At 34.2% G+C, this 14,390-nt stretch overlaps 1 protein-coding gene across 1 annotated transcript in view; it reads right to left on the bottom strand.

The window, feature by feature from the left end:
- Window positions 1-7,375: 7,375 nt before the first annotated feature.
- Window positions 7,376-14,390, bottom strand: part of LOC113240406 — an 8,514-nt gene continuing 1,499 nt past the window's right edge. The window contains exons 2-5 of the mRNA XM_026477695.1: window positions 12,254-12,768; window positions 11,178-11,523; window positions 9,337-9,959; window positions 7,376-7,811 (exon numbers count right to left, since the gene is read on the bottom strand). Of these exons, the coding sequence (XP_026333480.1) occupies window positions 7,376-7,811; window positions 9,337-9,959; window positions 11,178-11,523; window positions 12,254-12,768 (1,920 nt within the window). The remainder of the gene's footprint in view (window positions 7,812-9,336; window positions 9,960-11,177; window positions 11,524-12,253; window positions 12,769-14,390) is intronic.

The raw sequence follows: 14,390 nt of genomic DNA, 5'->3' as shown, positions 1-14,390 counted from the left end.
ACCTTGAATAGTCTGCACCTCCTAGAACGATTGGCACTGCGTAATGATCCAATGCTGTCATCAACTTTTCAGTAACGTAGTCTTCGCTATATGAATTTTCAAAAGACAAATAGAAATAATAATCCTTTTCCACTATGCCTAAACAGTGATCTATGTTGTCTCTTGAACAACCTTTATTTCCACAGGCACCATAAACGTCTATATAATGATTGTATTTTTTTAAAGCAAGATCTAAATTGTGAGCGTAATATAAACGGGGGTTGGTTGCCCCGCAGTTTGTAACAAACCATGCTGCAGCAATTGTCTTATTTTGTAATCTATCTTTAACAGCTGCGCTTGTAGGTCTCATTTTCGTTACATTCATCCAGTGTACATGCGTTTTAGGTCCAATTACTTTGCCATGCCTGTTCCTCACAATCAAGTAAGGATAGGTAAGGTCGGAGTTCAGCCTATATGTCCACGTATAGTTGAAAAAATAGTTATATTCATCCAGATCTACTTTGTAATTTACTGAAGATTCCGTACTAACGAATATATATAGCTGATTGTCAGATCGTATTGGTGGGAAATCTATTTCACCAGTGATGTTGATTGCATTGAACAATATGGCATCAAAATCAGTAACATCCTCAAAAAGATGTCTGTTCTCTGTTATGTAGCAATTTTGATATTCACAATTCATGGCAACAAAAGATTTTCGCATACGCTTCCAGAATTCAAAAGGTTGTCTATATCTGCTCGTCCATAGAAGAATATATATCATCCCAGGTAGTGGCTTCCGTTGCGATTCGACGCAAAACATATTGATCAATATAAGGAGTATCAACATTTTATAACCATGACTATATATTCCTTTTATTTCTAACATGTTCATTAAACTTTGCCTATTTACTTTCTATCACTTATAAACATGTAGTCCGTAGATATATGAATGCGACTGATTTTGTATGGCAGCAAGTCGCTCAAATATATTGCAAGAAACAATTTGCATTTATTCAAACAGATATTTCATTTAATGATGAATACATAACATATATATTTTTACATTCTGTAACACTAAGGATACTGTAACAAAATACCATTCTTTTAACATGGTATCTTTAATTGTCACGATCTATCCGTGTTGTTTTATACATATTCGTGTAAAAAGGTTTCATTTTTTCTATTATTTAATCTTAATCACTCAGTTAAGCTTCGTTGGCCAAGCCAACGGAGCTTGGCTGAGGAGCTAAACGCAACACCAAAGTATTTGATATTGAAGACCGTGTAGAGCTGTGTGAAAAAATATTATTTAAATCCATTGACTTACAAATAAATGGACGACGGCTCTAATACAAAAACCACGAAAAAAATGTCCCAAGTCAACCTATTTAAACGTAGTGACATGTAAAGAAATATGAAAAAGCTAAAATGTTGAATTTAAATTGTAATGTCATCGCAGTACTGTCTAATTTTGCTTGCTTCGCTGTCAGTCGAACAAACGAAGACTAAAGCGTGAATGACGCTCTGTATACGATTTTAACGCCCTATAAGTTCGGACACTTTTTAGCGCGGACCCGACGTCCATATAATTTGTAAGTCAATGTTTAAATCAAATTTAAGTCAACTTCAGCCTTCATTTCAGTCGTTGTCGTCGTCTGACGTAGTGATAGACTACGTAGGTTTTTCAAAACGTGTTTAAAATATTGTATAATTTTGTATCTCTATTTAAAACCTCTTTGTGAGAAAAAGACAACTAGGCCTTTTTGGTCGTACATCTTTCCATGAATGTTTGAAAGTGTTGCTCGAGTTCACTTGTAAGATTTTCTTGAAAAGGTGCATAGAAGCATGAAAGTCTCATTGTAAGATCGCTCTTACGAGTTATTGAATTGATTACAGTATAAGGCTTCAATGTTTTAGGATAGAAGATCGATGCGAACACAAGTGCGGTTAAGACGTTTCAAATTTAATTTAAAAAATATCGTTTACATAAATAGTAGTAATGAACTAAATTCATTGTCATGTTGTCATTCATTACGTCATATGTTATTAATACATACATTACACTTCATGCTCTTTTCCAATTAAAGTGGGCAGAAACCATATCTTTCCCTTAGCTAGGATCCTGACACATTTCGTATCATTTGCCTCATTAACACGCTTAAAATCTTTCATAATATATGTACTTTTGTTCCCTTTGTTTTGGACATAGTCAATTTGGATGAGGTAAGTTCGCCTTCATCGATCTTTACTAATTATGTTGTTCATAAAATTGTTTATATATCTCTACATATTAATAAATACATATAAATTACACTACTTACAGTACATAAGACAATAGCGGTATTGGACTAAAGAGATCTAAGGTGTCTGATCAACAAAATAATAGACTGCTTAACAATGCTATTAATATTCTATTATAGTATATCATATTCAAAAAAGAACCTCACACATAATATGTACATAATGAGATACTATAAAGAAAGACATCGCTGGAGGAACGGAAAGATATTTAAATACGTGAAATTGTTTTAATTGGATGACATCGAATTTTCTTCCTATCTATCTTATGAACTACATTGTACATAACATTTTTGTCCCACTATCCTTCATAAGTTTTTAGAAGGCAGAGAGATGATTCTTTACCTTGACCGTAATTTGGAAGTAAATGTCATTTATATTCATTATTCAAAGTAGTAATTCCAAAAGTCATTGACGAAATTACCAACTTCTTGCAACGCTGAAACTGTTGCGAGGGAACTTAGGTCAGGCTTCTTATCTTTGAAAGTTACGAAACTTTTCACATTAGGGTCAGAGTCTTCATATTTTACAATTATATCGTTAGTCTGGTTCGGTACACTATATTCGTTCCACCATTTAGTAAATCGTGCGTACACGCGTCTTTGTCTCCGTATTGTCTCATCGTTAAGAAAAGCGCAAAACGAACAGAGCGAATCAGTGTCACCACTCTCGGCCGTGAATTGATATGTGTAATATCGATGCCATCTAAAATAGTCATAGTATTTTTGCTTGTTTTCTATAGCTTCTTTTATTTTAACCGCTAACTCCTCCTCCGGTAAGGTTTCGGCGTTTAAGTAAATTCCATCTGGCATGAATCTGAGGACAACAAAGACTTGAACGCATGAAGTACTATATACATATATACTGGGTGATTTTTTTATCACTCGCCAAATTTTAATATTATGATCGTTGATGAAAATTTAACAGCAAGTAATACTCAGTACTAAAGTGTTAAGATATGGCCTCACAAATATATTCAAAAAACGGCCACAATACTCTCCGGCCGATGCAATTGTAACATTACCGCGCGTCAGCTCCGCCCATTGCATCAGTGAGTAGTGGGCACTATCAGTCAAGGTTAATGCGGCAATGGATCAGTAGCGCATGCTAATTATACTTAATTAATAATCTCAGTACAGAGTACTACAAAAACCGACCTTAAAAGTATGTAGAATTACGTCTATTTGCTAAGTTTTATTGAAATATCCCCTAGTTCGCCACTATACAGGACTTGACACTGGAGATAATAAAATCGGTTCTCACTACTCAAAGTATATTGAGAGAAAAACGCCTTGATATGGAGAATTAACAAAATCAACCATCAAAGTAATTGCTCCTAAATTAAAGTTAGGCGCCATTTATAAAAATGAATCTTCATGCGTGAGCAGCCACCTTTCGAGGTGGATGATTTTCTTCAAAATGAAATGGGACCACCGTGGAAGTACCCCATTTCCAACAAAAAGGAATCATGAAAATCGGTTTACAAATACCGGAGTTATCGCGTAACATACATACAAAAAAAACATACAGTCGAATTGAGAACCTCCTCCTTTTTTGAACTCGGTTAAAAAATTTACAATCTTTATCACATAACACCCAAAATTGTTTAAAAAAAGAAATTCATAATAAAAACTTTTTCACGACATAGAAAAGAAATTAAAATAATCAATTCCACTTATTCCCGGATTCGATTCTCGATTCTTGAGACCAGATAATTGGTGTGGTTGTCTGGTACATTATTACTATCAAGCCTACATGCGTGTCGACATTCCGTCAGTACTTAAATTCGAAAAGGTTTGCGTATACACCGCCATTCGCCTAATAACCTATGATGCCCTTGACCTGAGTTGCCCTTCGCTCCTGCAGACTTCTTGTTTTGATTTCGCGTAATTAGTAAGTAATCCTGCACCGTCCACCACCGCATATCATTGTTGATAAAAAACATAGGTTGAAAATTTTCCCTTCATACTTTTACGTGCTTAGGTCCGTCATATTGGTTTTGAATATGACGGCTAACAGAACAGGACAGAGACAGGCTTATGCTTTTCATTTGGAATGTAATCCGTTATTAACTGAGTATAAGTCAAGGATGGGCAAGTAATCTGGTTTTGAGCGTGTGAAGGTGTTATAAATTAGACATGGCCTTATAACACGCATTTGTTATAACAAATCATAAATTGAAAAAGTCCCATGTGCCTGTTATTTCACCAGCATCCTTCAAAACTAGAACCCAGTAATGCTCAGCATGCATGTATATAATGAAGTAAATAGGTAAGCTGGCAGTACTTCCCTGGATGAACTCTTTTACAAGGAGCTTACTGCTACTAAAATTTCATATGTTACGTTTGTCTATGATAAAGGAGATGATATTCTTTTTATTGTTAATAAGTTAAATTACCTCTAGTTAGTATGACTAAAAGATATAGAAAATTAACACAATGACGTAGGTACGGTAAAACTTGTTAACTTGGGATACTAATCACGGAATACGTTTTTTTAAATAAATATTCCATAGATTCTTTATAAATCATGAAGGGAAACATCTCGATGAAACTTGATTCTCAAATTAAGGTTTATAGCCATTGGAAAACTTATGAATGCCCAATAAGAATTGGGGGTTATGGCCCTCTTTAGACCCGTGCGCAGCAGTGGGACAAATAATGGATTGACGATGAAATGGAGATGCATGAAGAATTACATGGAGGGGCTTTGCCTAGAATTTGCCTATGCACTTTCGCGCTTGAAATGTCCAAGTTCAATTTTTAAGTGAATACATTCATAGGAAGACCATTTTTCGTTATCCATCCCTGCATTACGAAAAGAAAAGGGACATGCTTTAATTTGATATCAAAATGCGAATTGTCTGTGGTCTACATAGTTCTTAGGATGAATTGGTTAATGATGATGATCAGGTGGATGCTCTAACTGCCGTTTCAAATATCATAAAAACATAGTTTTTACTTACCTAGAATAATTTGCACCTCCAAGTACCACAGGAACTGTATAATGATCGAGTGCAGTCATTAATTTTTCAGTAACATAATCCTCGCAATATGAGTTTTCAAATGACAAATAAAAATAATAGTATTTCTCCACTAAATCCACACAGTCTTCAAATCTTTCTCTTGGACAGACTTTATTACCACATCCACCATAAATATCAACGATGAGGTGATCTTGGTTTAAAATAGCATTCAATTTGTGAGCGTATCCAAGTCTCTTATGGTTTCCACAGTTTGTCACAAACCACGCTACGGCGGTTGTTTTATTCTGCAATTTTTCTATTACAGACTTTGGAGCAGGCTTCATTGCTTTAGCTTTTATCCAATGAGGTTGTATTTTAGGACCTACTACTTCACCGCGTTTGTTCCTGACTACAAAATAGGGATTCAGAATGTCGGAATTCAGTTTGTACGACCAAGTGTAGTTGAAAAACCCGTTCCATTTGTCTTGTAATGGTAAATACGCTGAAGGTTCTAGAGCAACGAATACGTACAACTGGTTGTCGGATCGTGCCAGAGGCAAATCATCGTTCATTCCCAATGGATTAAATAGAATGGCGTCGAAATCAGTGACGTCTTCAAAATAATCACTATTGTGGGCTATGTAGCAATTTTGATATTCACAATTCATGGCCATAAATGATTTGCGTTTCTTAGACCAAAATCTAAAAGGTTCCCTCTGCTTGTCCGTCCACACAAGTATATATATCACACCTGGTTCCTTTTGATGGTGTGATTTAACAGAAAACATGTTAAATATAATTAGTATAATCAATAATTTAAGAATACAGTTCAATTTTATGTCTACTTTTTGAATTTTCATATTTTTAATTATTATTTGTATATTGTGTTATATAATTTCACTTCGTGTACAACGTGTAGATTTGCAAAGAAAACTGATTTTTCTGTGACAATGATTTACTATTTATATATAATGTTAAATCCGTCAAGAAACAATTATAATTCTTGAAAGATTTCATTTCGGCCAATATAATGTGGCAAACAATAAAATCTCTATTATAAAATTTTACACAAATAAAAGCATTCTCATTTTAATAAGAATCAATGTAATGAATAAAGTATTCAAATTCAAATTCATAATGTGTTACTTGTAACAATAACAAACTATAAATTTTTAAAAGCAATATTGTTAATTTGAATACAAAATAATATTATATTTGCTTACATGTATTTTAACAATACCTAAGAAAGAAAATACATACTTTTAAGAAATGCTTTGTTAATCTTTGTAAATGTTACTTACACAATATTAATAATTATTTACATTTGAATGGTCTTCCAAGTTGTATAAAAGAAAATCAAATAAGATACAATTTAATTAGTGAGTTTAAAAAATCTTAATACAGGCTCATCAACCATTTGAAGGCTCTTATAAATTAGTCTACCAATCTAGATCCAAAAGCACAAACAAACAAACGGGTCGATAATAATTGAATAATTTTCAAAATGTCATATCCTTGATTTTTAAACCATTTATACCCACAGACATTAACTATGTGCTCCTATCTGTTTTTTATTTGTCATGTTATAGCACTCCTGTTATTTAAATATTCTGAACTCAGCACTCCGGTTGACTGGTAGAAAATGGCTAATGGCATTAAGTCCGCTATTTGTACTATTTTGCATGCAACAGAGATAGGATTTGGGGTGCGGCCAAAGAATTCATGAGGGAGTTGGGTCGTCGACTAAGAGATAGAGGCTGTGATCCACGCTCTGCATATTACTTGATGCAACAAATTTCGTTTGCTAATTATCGTGGTAATGCTGCCAGTGTTGAGGACGTTCAAAAACCAGCTAAGATTCAGAGCGGTCCTTTTGAAAAATGACTAAGTCTGGCGAATTGCATTATCTATTTTTATGTGATGAAGGCTGTGGCTGATTTGTATTTGTGTGTGATGAATAAGGTTTTAGGTTAGGTTTAAGGTTTAGGGTTTATGGAATTAAGGTTTAATCAAAAATTGCTTTAAAATATCGATTTGATGCTACAGCCTTCGCTCAAAATGAATCAGTCGCTTTTTTACGAACATTATACCCGATTTGAAAAATACCAAATTTACCATTTCCAAAACTGTTTATGGTGGAAAGATATAGTTCATGAAATCATCAAAAACGTTATTAACATTTTGCCACGTTGAAGGAGTAACAATCGTTTTTGGTTCAACCTTTTGCTCTCTGTATGTTACTATACTTTTTATATGCGGCCCAGAATCGTCGTATTTCACAATAATTTCTTCCGTATCATTCTGTGTTCTAAATTCGTTCCACCACTTGTCAAAGCGCGCATAAACGCGTCTTTGATTTCTTTTTGATTCGTCATTCAGTAAAGCACAGAACGAACAGAGTGGATCGGTGTCACCGCTCTCTGCTGTAAACTGGTAAGTATAATATTGATGCCATCTAAAATAATCATAGTACTTCTGCTTGTCTTGTATGGCTTCGTTCATTTTCTCTGCTAATGTTTCTTCTGATAACAAATTGCCATTTAAATAAATTCCATCGGGCATAAATCTAAAACAACATAGCTTTCAATCAATTACTGTAACCTCTATAAGTTTTGTCAATATTTTATAATATCTTTTAATTTTGTTTATTTTTAAGTTCTGAATCACAAATTAAGTCATCAAGTTGATTATAGGTACTTGGCATCCGTAACATGTTTTACTTCTCTTGAACATCATTTTGTTATTAAAAGTAAGTAAAACTGCACTCATAGACTCTGGGATCAAACTGAAGAAATGTGAATTAATGATGCCGATCAAAAGGATCAATAGAAGGGTTCATTCCTTATTACTATCTTAATTGAAAGCATTCCCTCCATATCCCGTAATAATGAGACGCCCTGTATAGATGTATGAATAAGAAACTCTATGGGTTGCCTTTGTACATTGGAGCAGATACCATTGGTGCCAATGCAAATTCTCTATTGATACTCAAGCACGGGTAACTTATCACAAAGTCGAAAATTTTTTGTCCGCAATAACGTTTGTTCGAATTTTCATTACACCGAAAACCGAATTATAACGAAACAGTTGTCCTTTCAGGATACGTTGAATGTTTCTCGCAAAGACACGATTAGATTCGGTTAGGTTAGTTCGGTTTTCCTCTCAAAATTACTTTCGAGGTTATGAAATTTCGAACAAACGTTATTTCTGGAAAATGTCGTTTCGGACTACTCATAGGTTACCATAAGCACGTCCTGGTGCAATAATACAGTCATCTACCAATCCTGGTGCAATAATACAGTCATCTACCAATTAGCGAATCAATTATGGTACCATAATCTGCCTCATGGCACCATGGTCCACTGATGACCTCGACTATCTTCACTTGCACCATAGCACAGAAATATTTGTGCATATTTGTCGTTACAGAAAACTATTTCAAATTACTATACGTAGACACAACCTCTCTCTCAACAAAAGTTAGACTCTTTGGATTATTGTGTTATAAGTAAGCAATATTAACTTATCTTTATACCCTTTGTATAAAGTTTTGTTTAGTTCCAAACTTCATAAACGACATATTTGAATATCGTCAGGGATATTAATAGATATGGTCCTTATTGATTTTGATAACAGCAAACTTTTGAAATTAATTCCTAGCGTGTGGCCTTGTGATTTTGTGGATGACTGTCAAAAAGTCAAAAACAGCCAGTTTACAGTTGTCCTTGTGCTTATTTTTATCATTCACCATTTCATTATTAATACAAAGATCGAACGCAAAGAAAAAATCCTTCGACCTGATTAGACTCGAATCAGTGTCTATTGCCATGCCGTGGCTACCTTTAACCAACCGAGTTAAGTTAAGATCGGTGGCTACGGGGTATTGGCAACAGACACTGGAGGTCTACTACCATTCTCCGTCCGACTCCGACAATACAATGTCACGTATGAAGCTTCATTCACATCATGCGTCATTTAAGTTTATCAAGTATTATTTATTTAACAGTAATTGTTTCGGACGGATGTCGAAGAACAGGAGTAGACCCCCAGGCAAACATAATATCAAAATCATTGTAGTAAAATATAGTAACCTTGAATAGTTCGCGCCTCCCAGAACCACCGGTACTGCATAGTGTTCCAATGCAGTCATCAACTTTTCTGTAACGTAGTCTTCGCAGAATGAGTTTTCAAACGATAAATAAAAGTAGTAACGTGATTCCACTAAATTTAAACAATCTTCCCATTTGTCCCTCGAACAATACTTATCTCCACATAGCCCGAAAATATCAACGGTCAAATTGAATTTACTTAAAGCCTGATTTAAACCGTGGCCGTAAATTAACCGTTTGCTATTTCCATGACAATTTGTCACAAACCACGCTGCAGCCGTGTCTTTAGTTTTTAATTTTTCTATTACAGATTTCTGTGTAGGTCTCATTATGCTTACGTTCCTCCAGCGTGCATTGATTTTTGGTCCTACAACTTCACCACGTTTATTCCTCACAATAAAGTAGGGGTGAATGATATCGGAGTCCAGTTTGTATGTCCAGGTATAGTTGAAAAACCAGTTCCATCTTTTATCAAATGGGAAGTACGTCGGAGATTCCAGAGAAACAAATACATACCACTGATTGTCAGATCGTGCAAGAGGCAAATCGTCTCCTCCTCCAAGGCCCTTTACAGTGAAAAGTACAGCGTCATAATCCGTTATATCCTGAAAATACCCTCTATCTCGGATAACGTAGCAGTTTTGATATTTACAATTCATTAAATTCAGTGATTTCTGTTTATTTGACCAAAATCTGAATGGTTCTGTATTTAAGGCTGACCACAGAAGCATGTACATGATCCCAGGTTTCCTTTGATGGTTTGATTCAACGTTATAATGATTAAACATTGTAAGAATTACGGTTGTTTTCAGAATGACAAAAAATTTTGCGCCTGTGCTAGACATTTTTATGTGCTTTCCAACTGCGTTTGTATTGCGTAAATGCGCATATGAAACTGGTTTTAAATGGGAATGATAACTACATTATTAGCTATATTAATTCACCTAGAAACAATTGGGATTCTTTAGTACCAATCAGCCTTATTTCGGTCTATACTATGTGGCAAACAATAGTAATGTAGCATGAAATCGTAAAATTATTGACTCAAATTCTAACACTTTGTAATATATTATGTAGATGCTCAAATTGAATGTAATCCATGTATTACTATTATTTATTAAATACAATACACAGAATAACTTGATACATATTTTCTTAACAACCTACTTGTACATTTGTAATATTATACTATGTAGTTTATACACTTACAGTTTGAAGTACACATAATGTATACAGTGTTTAACTTTGGCCTTTTAGATTGAAGACAATAAATATATGACTTATTGTTGTTATTAACATTCTTTGTATATGTTTTGTACGTTCAATATTATGTAAGCACTCATAGTTTGTCTTGTAATACTTATCTGAAATGATTGCCTTGACACAGAAAAAAAAATATTTTACAAGAAATCACCAACAGTGGCCACAGACGTAAAGGCCATGACCATCACGAAATCATTACGAAACATCACCAGTACATCATCAGTACGACAATTTGATATTTTAAGTCTAATTTTATTTCTGTGTACTTTTCTTGCTTTAATTAATTATATTCCTCTCGTTTTTGAAACAAACTTGATATTTCTATTCTCGGCATTTTCGATACTCTTCGATTTGGAAGTATTTACAACTTTGGTGTTGGTCATCATCTTAATCACCTTCTCCGTAAGACGAACATGGCGGACATAGGTCTCGCATTGACAAAGTCTTACTTTACTGTCATTTCAAGTTATTTGAATTCATTATTGAAAGTAATAATTTATCAAGTCATCAATAAAACTATTGACTTTTTCCATTGTTGATGGAGCCTCCACTATTTTTACTTCAACTTTTTGTTCTCTATACGTTACGACACTTTTTATGTGTGGCCCAGAATCCTCGTATTTCACCACAATATCCTCCGTCTTGTTCTTTGAGTCGTTCCACCACTTGTCAAAGTGCGCGTACACGCGTCTTTGATTTCTTTTTGATTCGTCGTTAAGTAAAGTGCAGAATGAACAAAGTGGGTCAGTGTCATTTCTCTCATCGGTAAATTGGTACGTATAATATCGATGCCATTTAAAATAATCATAGTACTTTTGTTTGTCTTGTATGGCTTCATTTATTTTCTCCGCTACAGCATCTTCTGACAAAATATTGCCGTTTAAATATATTCCATCAGGCATGAATCTAAACAGCAAAAAAAAATCTCCAATAAGATAAGAAAAAAAACTTTATGTATTGAAGGCTTCAGCCGTCTGTGTCGAAGGACTTGTACTAAAAAAATGTTTCAAAAGAAATGTATTTAGGCATGGGCATCAACATGTTGAAAGTTAATGTATAGTCCCTAATGCAATATTTGCAATGGAATTTCTGATTTCCTGAGCGATCGATCGTTGCAAGAATTTTTATATACCTTGTTTTGTAAACTAGCTATTACCGCTAAAGTTGTCATGAATTAACTTTGTACGTCCCACAAAAATGACGTACCCGGTTCCTTTGGGTGTGCAGTCGACAGGTAACGAAACGTTCACAATAGGTATGAAACCCGTTTTGTTGGAAAGATAAATATTTAAATAGTGTGTGGAGTGTATCACTCGATTTCAGGATGTTATCTAGTTTAACGAATGTAGCCCATACTAATTATATGAGTCTTGTTACCTCAAAACCCAGTAAGCTGATTATTTGAAGTACCGAAACTCGAGATAACTGATAATAATTAACCAATCTTAGAAATTGGGCAGAGCTGATAACCTTTAGATAGCTATAAACGGTGGATGTAAAAAACTATCACTAGTATCAGATGTCAAGAAGTACGGGTCCCTAAGCTTATAGATCTGTATTAATAATTAAACAAACAATGGTTGTTATTAATAATATATAAAAGTAAATTAGAGAAGATAAGTAAAAGTGCACTGACCTTAAATAGTTTGCGCCTCCTAAAACCACCGGCACTGCATAGTGTTTTAAAGCTGTCAATAACTTTTCAGTAACATAGTCCTCGTGGTATGAGTTTTCAAATGCCAAATAAAAGTAATAAAACGATTGCACTGTCTTTTGACAATCTTCAAACAAGCCTTTTGAACAGATCTTATCCCCACAGCGTCCGTAAATATCAACGTTCAGATTATATTTACCTAAAGCCCGATTTAATCCATGTCCGTAAGCTAAACGCTTTGTATTCCCATCGCAATTTGTCACAAACCATGCTGCAGCACTTGTCTTATTCTTTAATTCTCTTATTATAGATTCCTTTGTAGGTCTCATTCTAGTTACATTCCTCCAGTGTGCATTAATCTTTGGCCCGACTGCTTCACCTCGATGATTTCTTACGATAAAGTAGGGATGAATAATGTCCGAGTCCAGTTTGTATGTCCAGGTGTAGTTGAAGAACCAATTCCACTTTTCCTGCATTGGATGGTATGTTGGAGATTCCTGAGATACAAAAACGTATAATTGATTATCCGATCGTACTAATGGCAAATCATTATCAACAAGACCTTTTACTGTAAACAGAATGGCGTCATAATTCGTCACGTCCGAAAAGTATTCTCTTTCTTTGACAACGTAACAGTTTTGGAATTTACAATTCACCAACTTCAATGACTTCTGTTTAGGTAAGAAATATTTGAAAGGCTCTGTGTCTAAGGCTGACCATAGAAGTATGTATATTAGTTCAGGATTCTTTTCGTGGTTTGATTTGACATAATATATTTTAGATATTGTGATGATAAATGCGATTATTTTTAAACAGCTGATGAATTTCACTTTTGTATTAATCATGTTGCACTTTATGGGCTACGTAATTTTGTCAGTTAAAATTGACACTTGATTCGTGATTGAACTGCATGGATGTAAATGTAAACGCGCGAAGAAAATTGTTGAAATAGTAATTGTATATTAGATATAAACAAATTCAACAAGAGACAATTAGATTCTTGGGTATCAATAATTATTATTTTGGTTGACGATTATTATGTGATACACAATAGCCTTAATATATATTGCATATAGTGTTTGATTAATTGATTCAAATTCTCAAGCTTTGTTCTTGAAATGTAATTTTGTTACTAAAATTTTATAAAAAGAAAATATTTACTATATACAATAGTTAATCATAATTATTTGTACTTTTATTGCATATTGTACAAAATATATATGTTTAATGTTTGGCAAGACACTGTTTTGTTATATGTCAACTTCTGTGTTTTCCCTGTTTTCATAAAAAATGGAAAAGTATTCGATATAGAAAGTTGGTTTAGATAGAGTAATTCACGGTAAAATAACGCCATTAAAAATTATTAATTCGTAATTTTATTACTCGACACTGGTTTCGCGGCCCTACTTTCGCTTTAAACTAAAAAGTTTACCTATCCAAGTATAAGAAAATGGAACAAATGTAAATCAGAAACAAAATTGGAAATGAAATTATTCTTTTCCAGAATCAATCAAAGTCAATGACAAAAACCAATAAAAAACCAGCGTTATATTATTCTTTGGCCCAATAAGCAGCAACCTCTGTGCCCCTGTCCGTCGGCTTTAGCAGGTCTTCGCGAGTGCAGCTGGTCGGACGTAGTGGGCATGAGAGCAAGTGAGACATATTTTGTGTTGGATCTGCAAGCACAATAGCTTTGAGTCGGGTTGATATATCCCCATTTCGCCATGATCCACCACCACCATTGCCGGAGCTAAACCGCGTATTTTGTTTTTCCAAACAAAATAACGGCTCGGCTCTTTGCTTGCTTCCATGACGGCTGATTTATCATTTCCAATGTGTCGCAATCACGAAAATGTATAAGAGATATTCGAATGTGTACAAGGAAACAAATATAAGGATAATTTTATTTGTACACACGACAGAGAAATCACAATTTAGCCAGAGTGATATATAATACAAATAATGAGATTTTAAAGGTTCGAACGTTATAGACATTGTTGATTTAAAGATTTCATCTATTCGCTTGCTGCATTAGGTTGGTGAACGACGTGTACACTAACTTTATGTACATTAAGTAATAAGATAACATTTAAAGGCTATCTGTGACGTTTCTTTTTTA

This window comes from Hyposmocoma kahamanoa, unplaced genomic scaffold (assembly GCF_003589595.1).
Source record: "Hyposmocoma kahamanoa isolate Upper Pololo Valley unplaced genomic scaffold, ASM358959v1 138, whole genome shotgun sequence".
NCBI classification, from domain to species: Eukaryota; Metazoa; Arthropoda; class Insecta; order Lepidoptera; family Cosmopterigidae; genus Hyposmocoma; species Hyposmocoma kahamanoa.
Note: the sequence above shows the minus strand (reverse complement) of the source record. Positions and strands in the feature narration are given on the sequence as shown.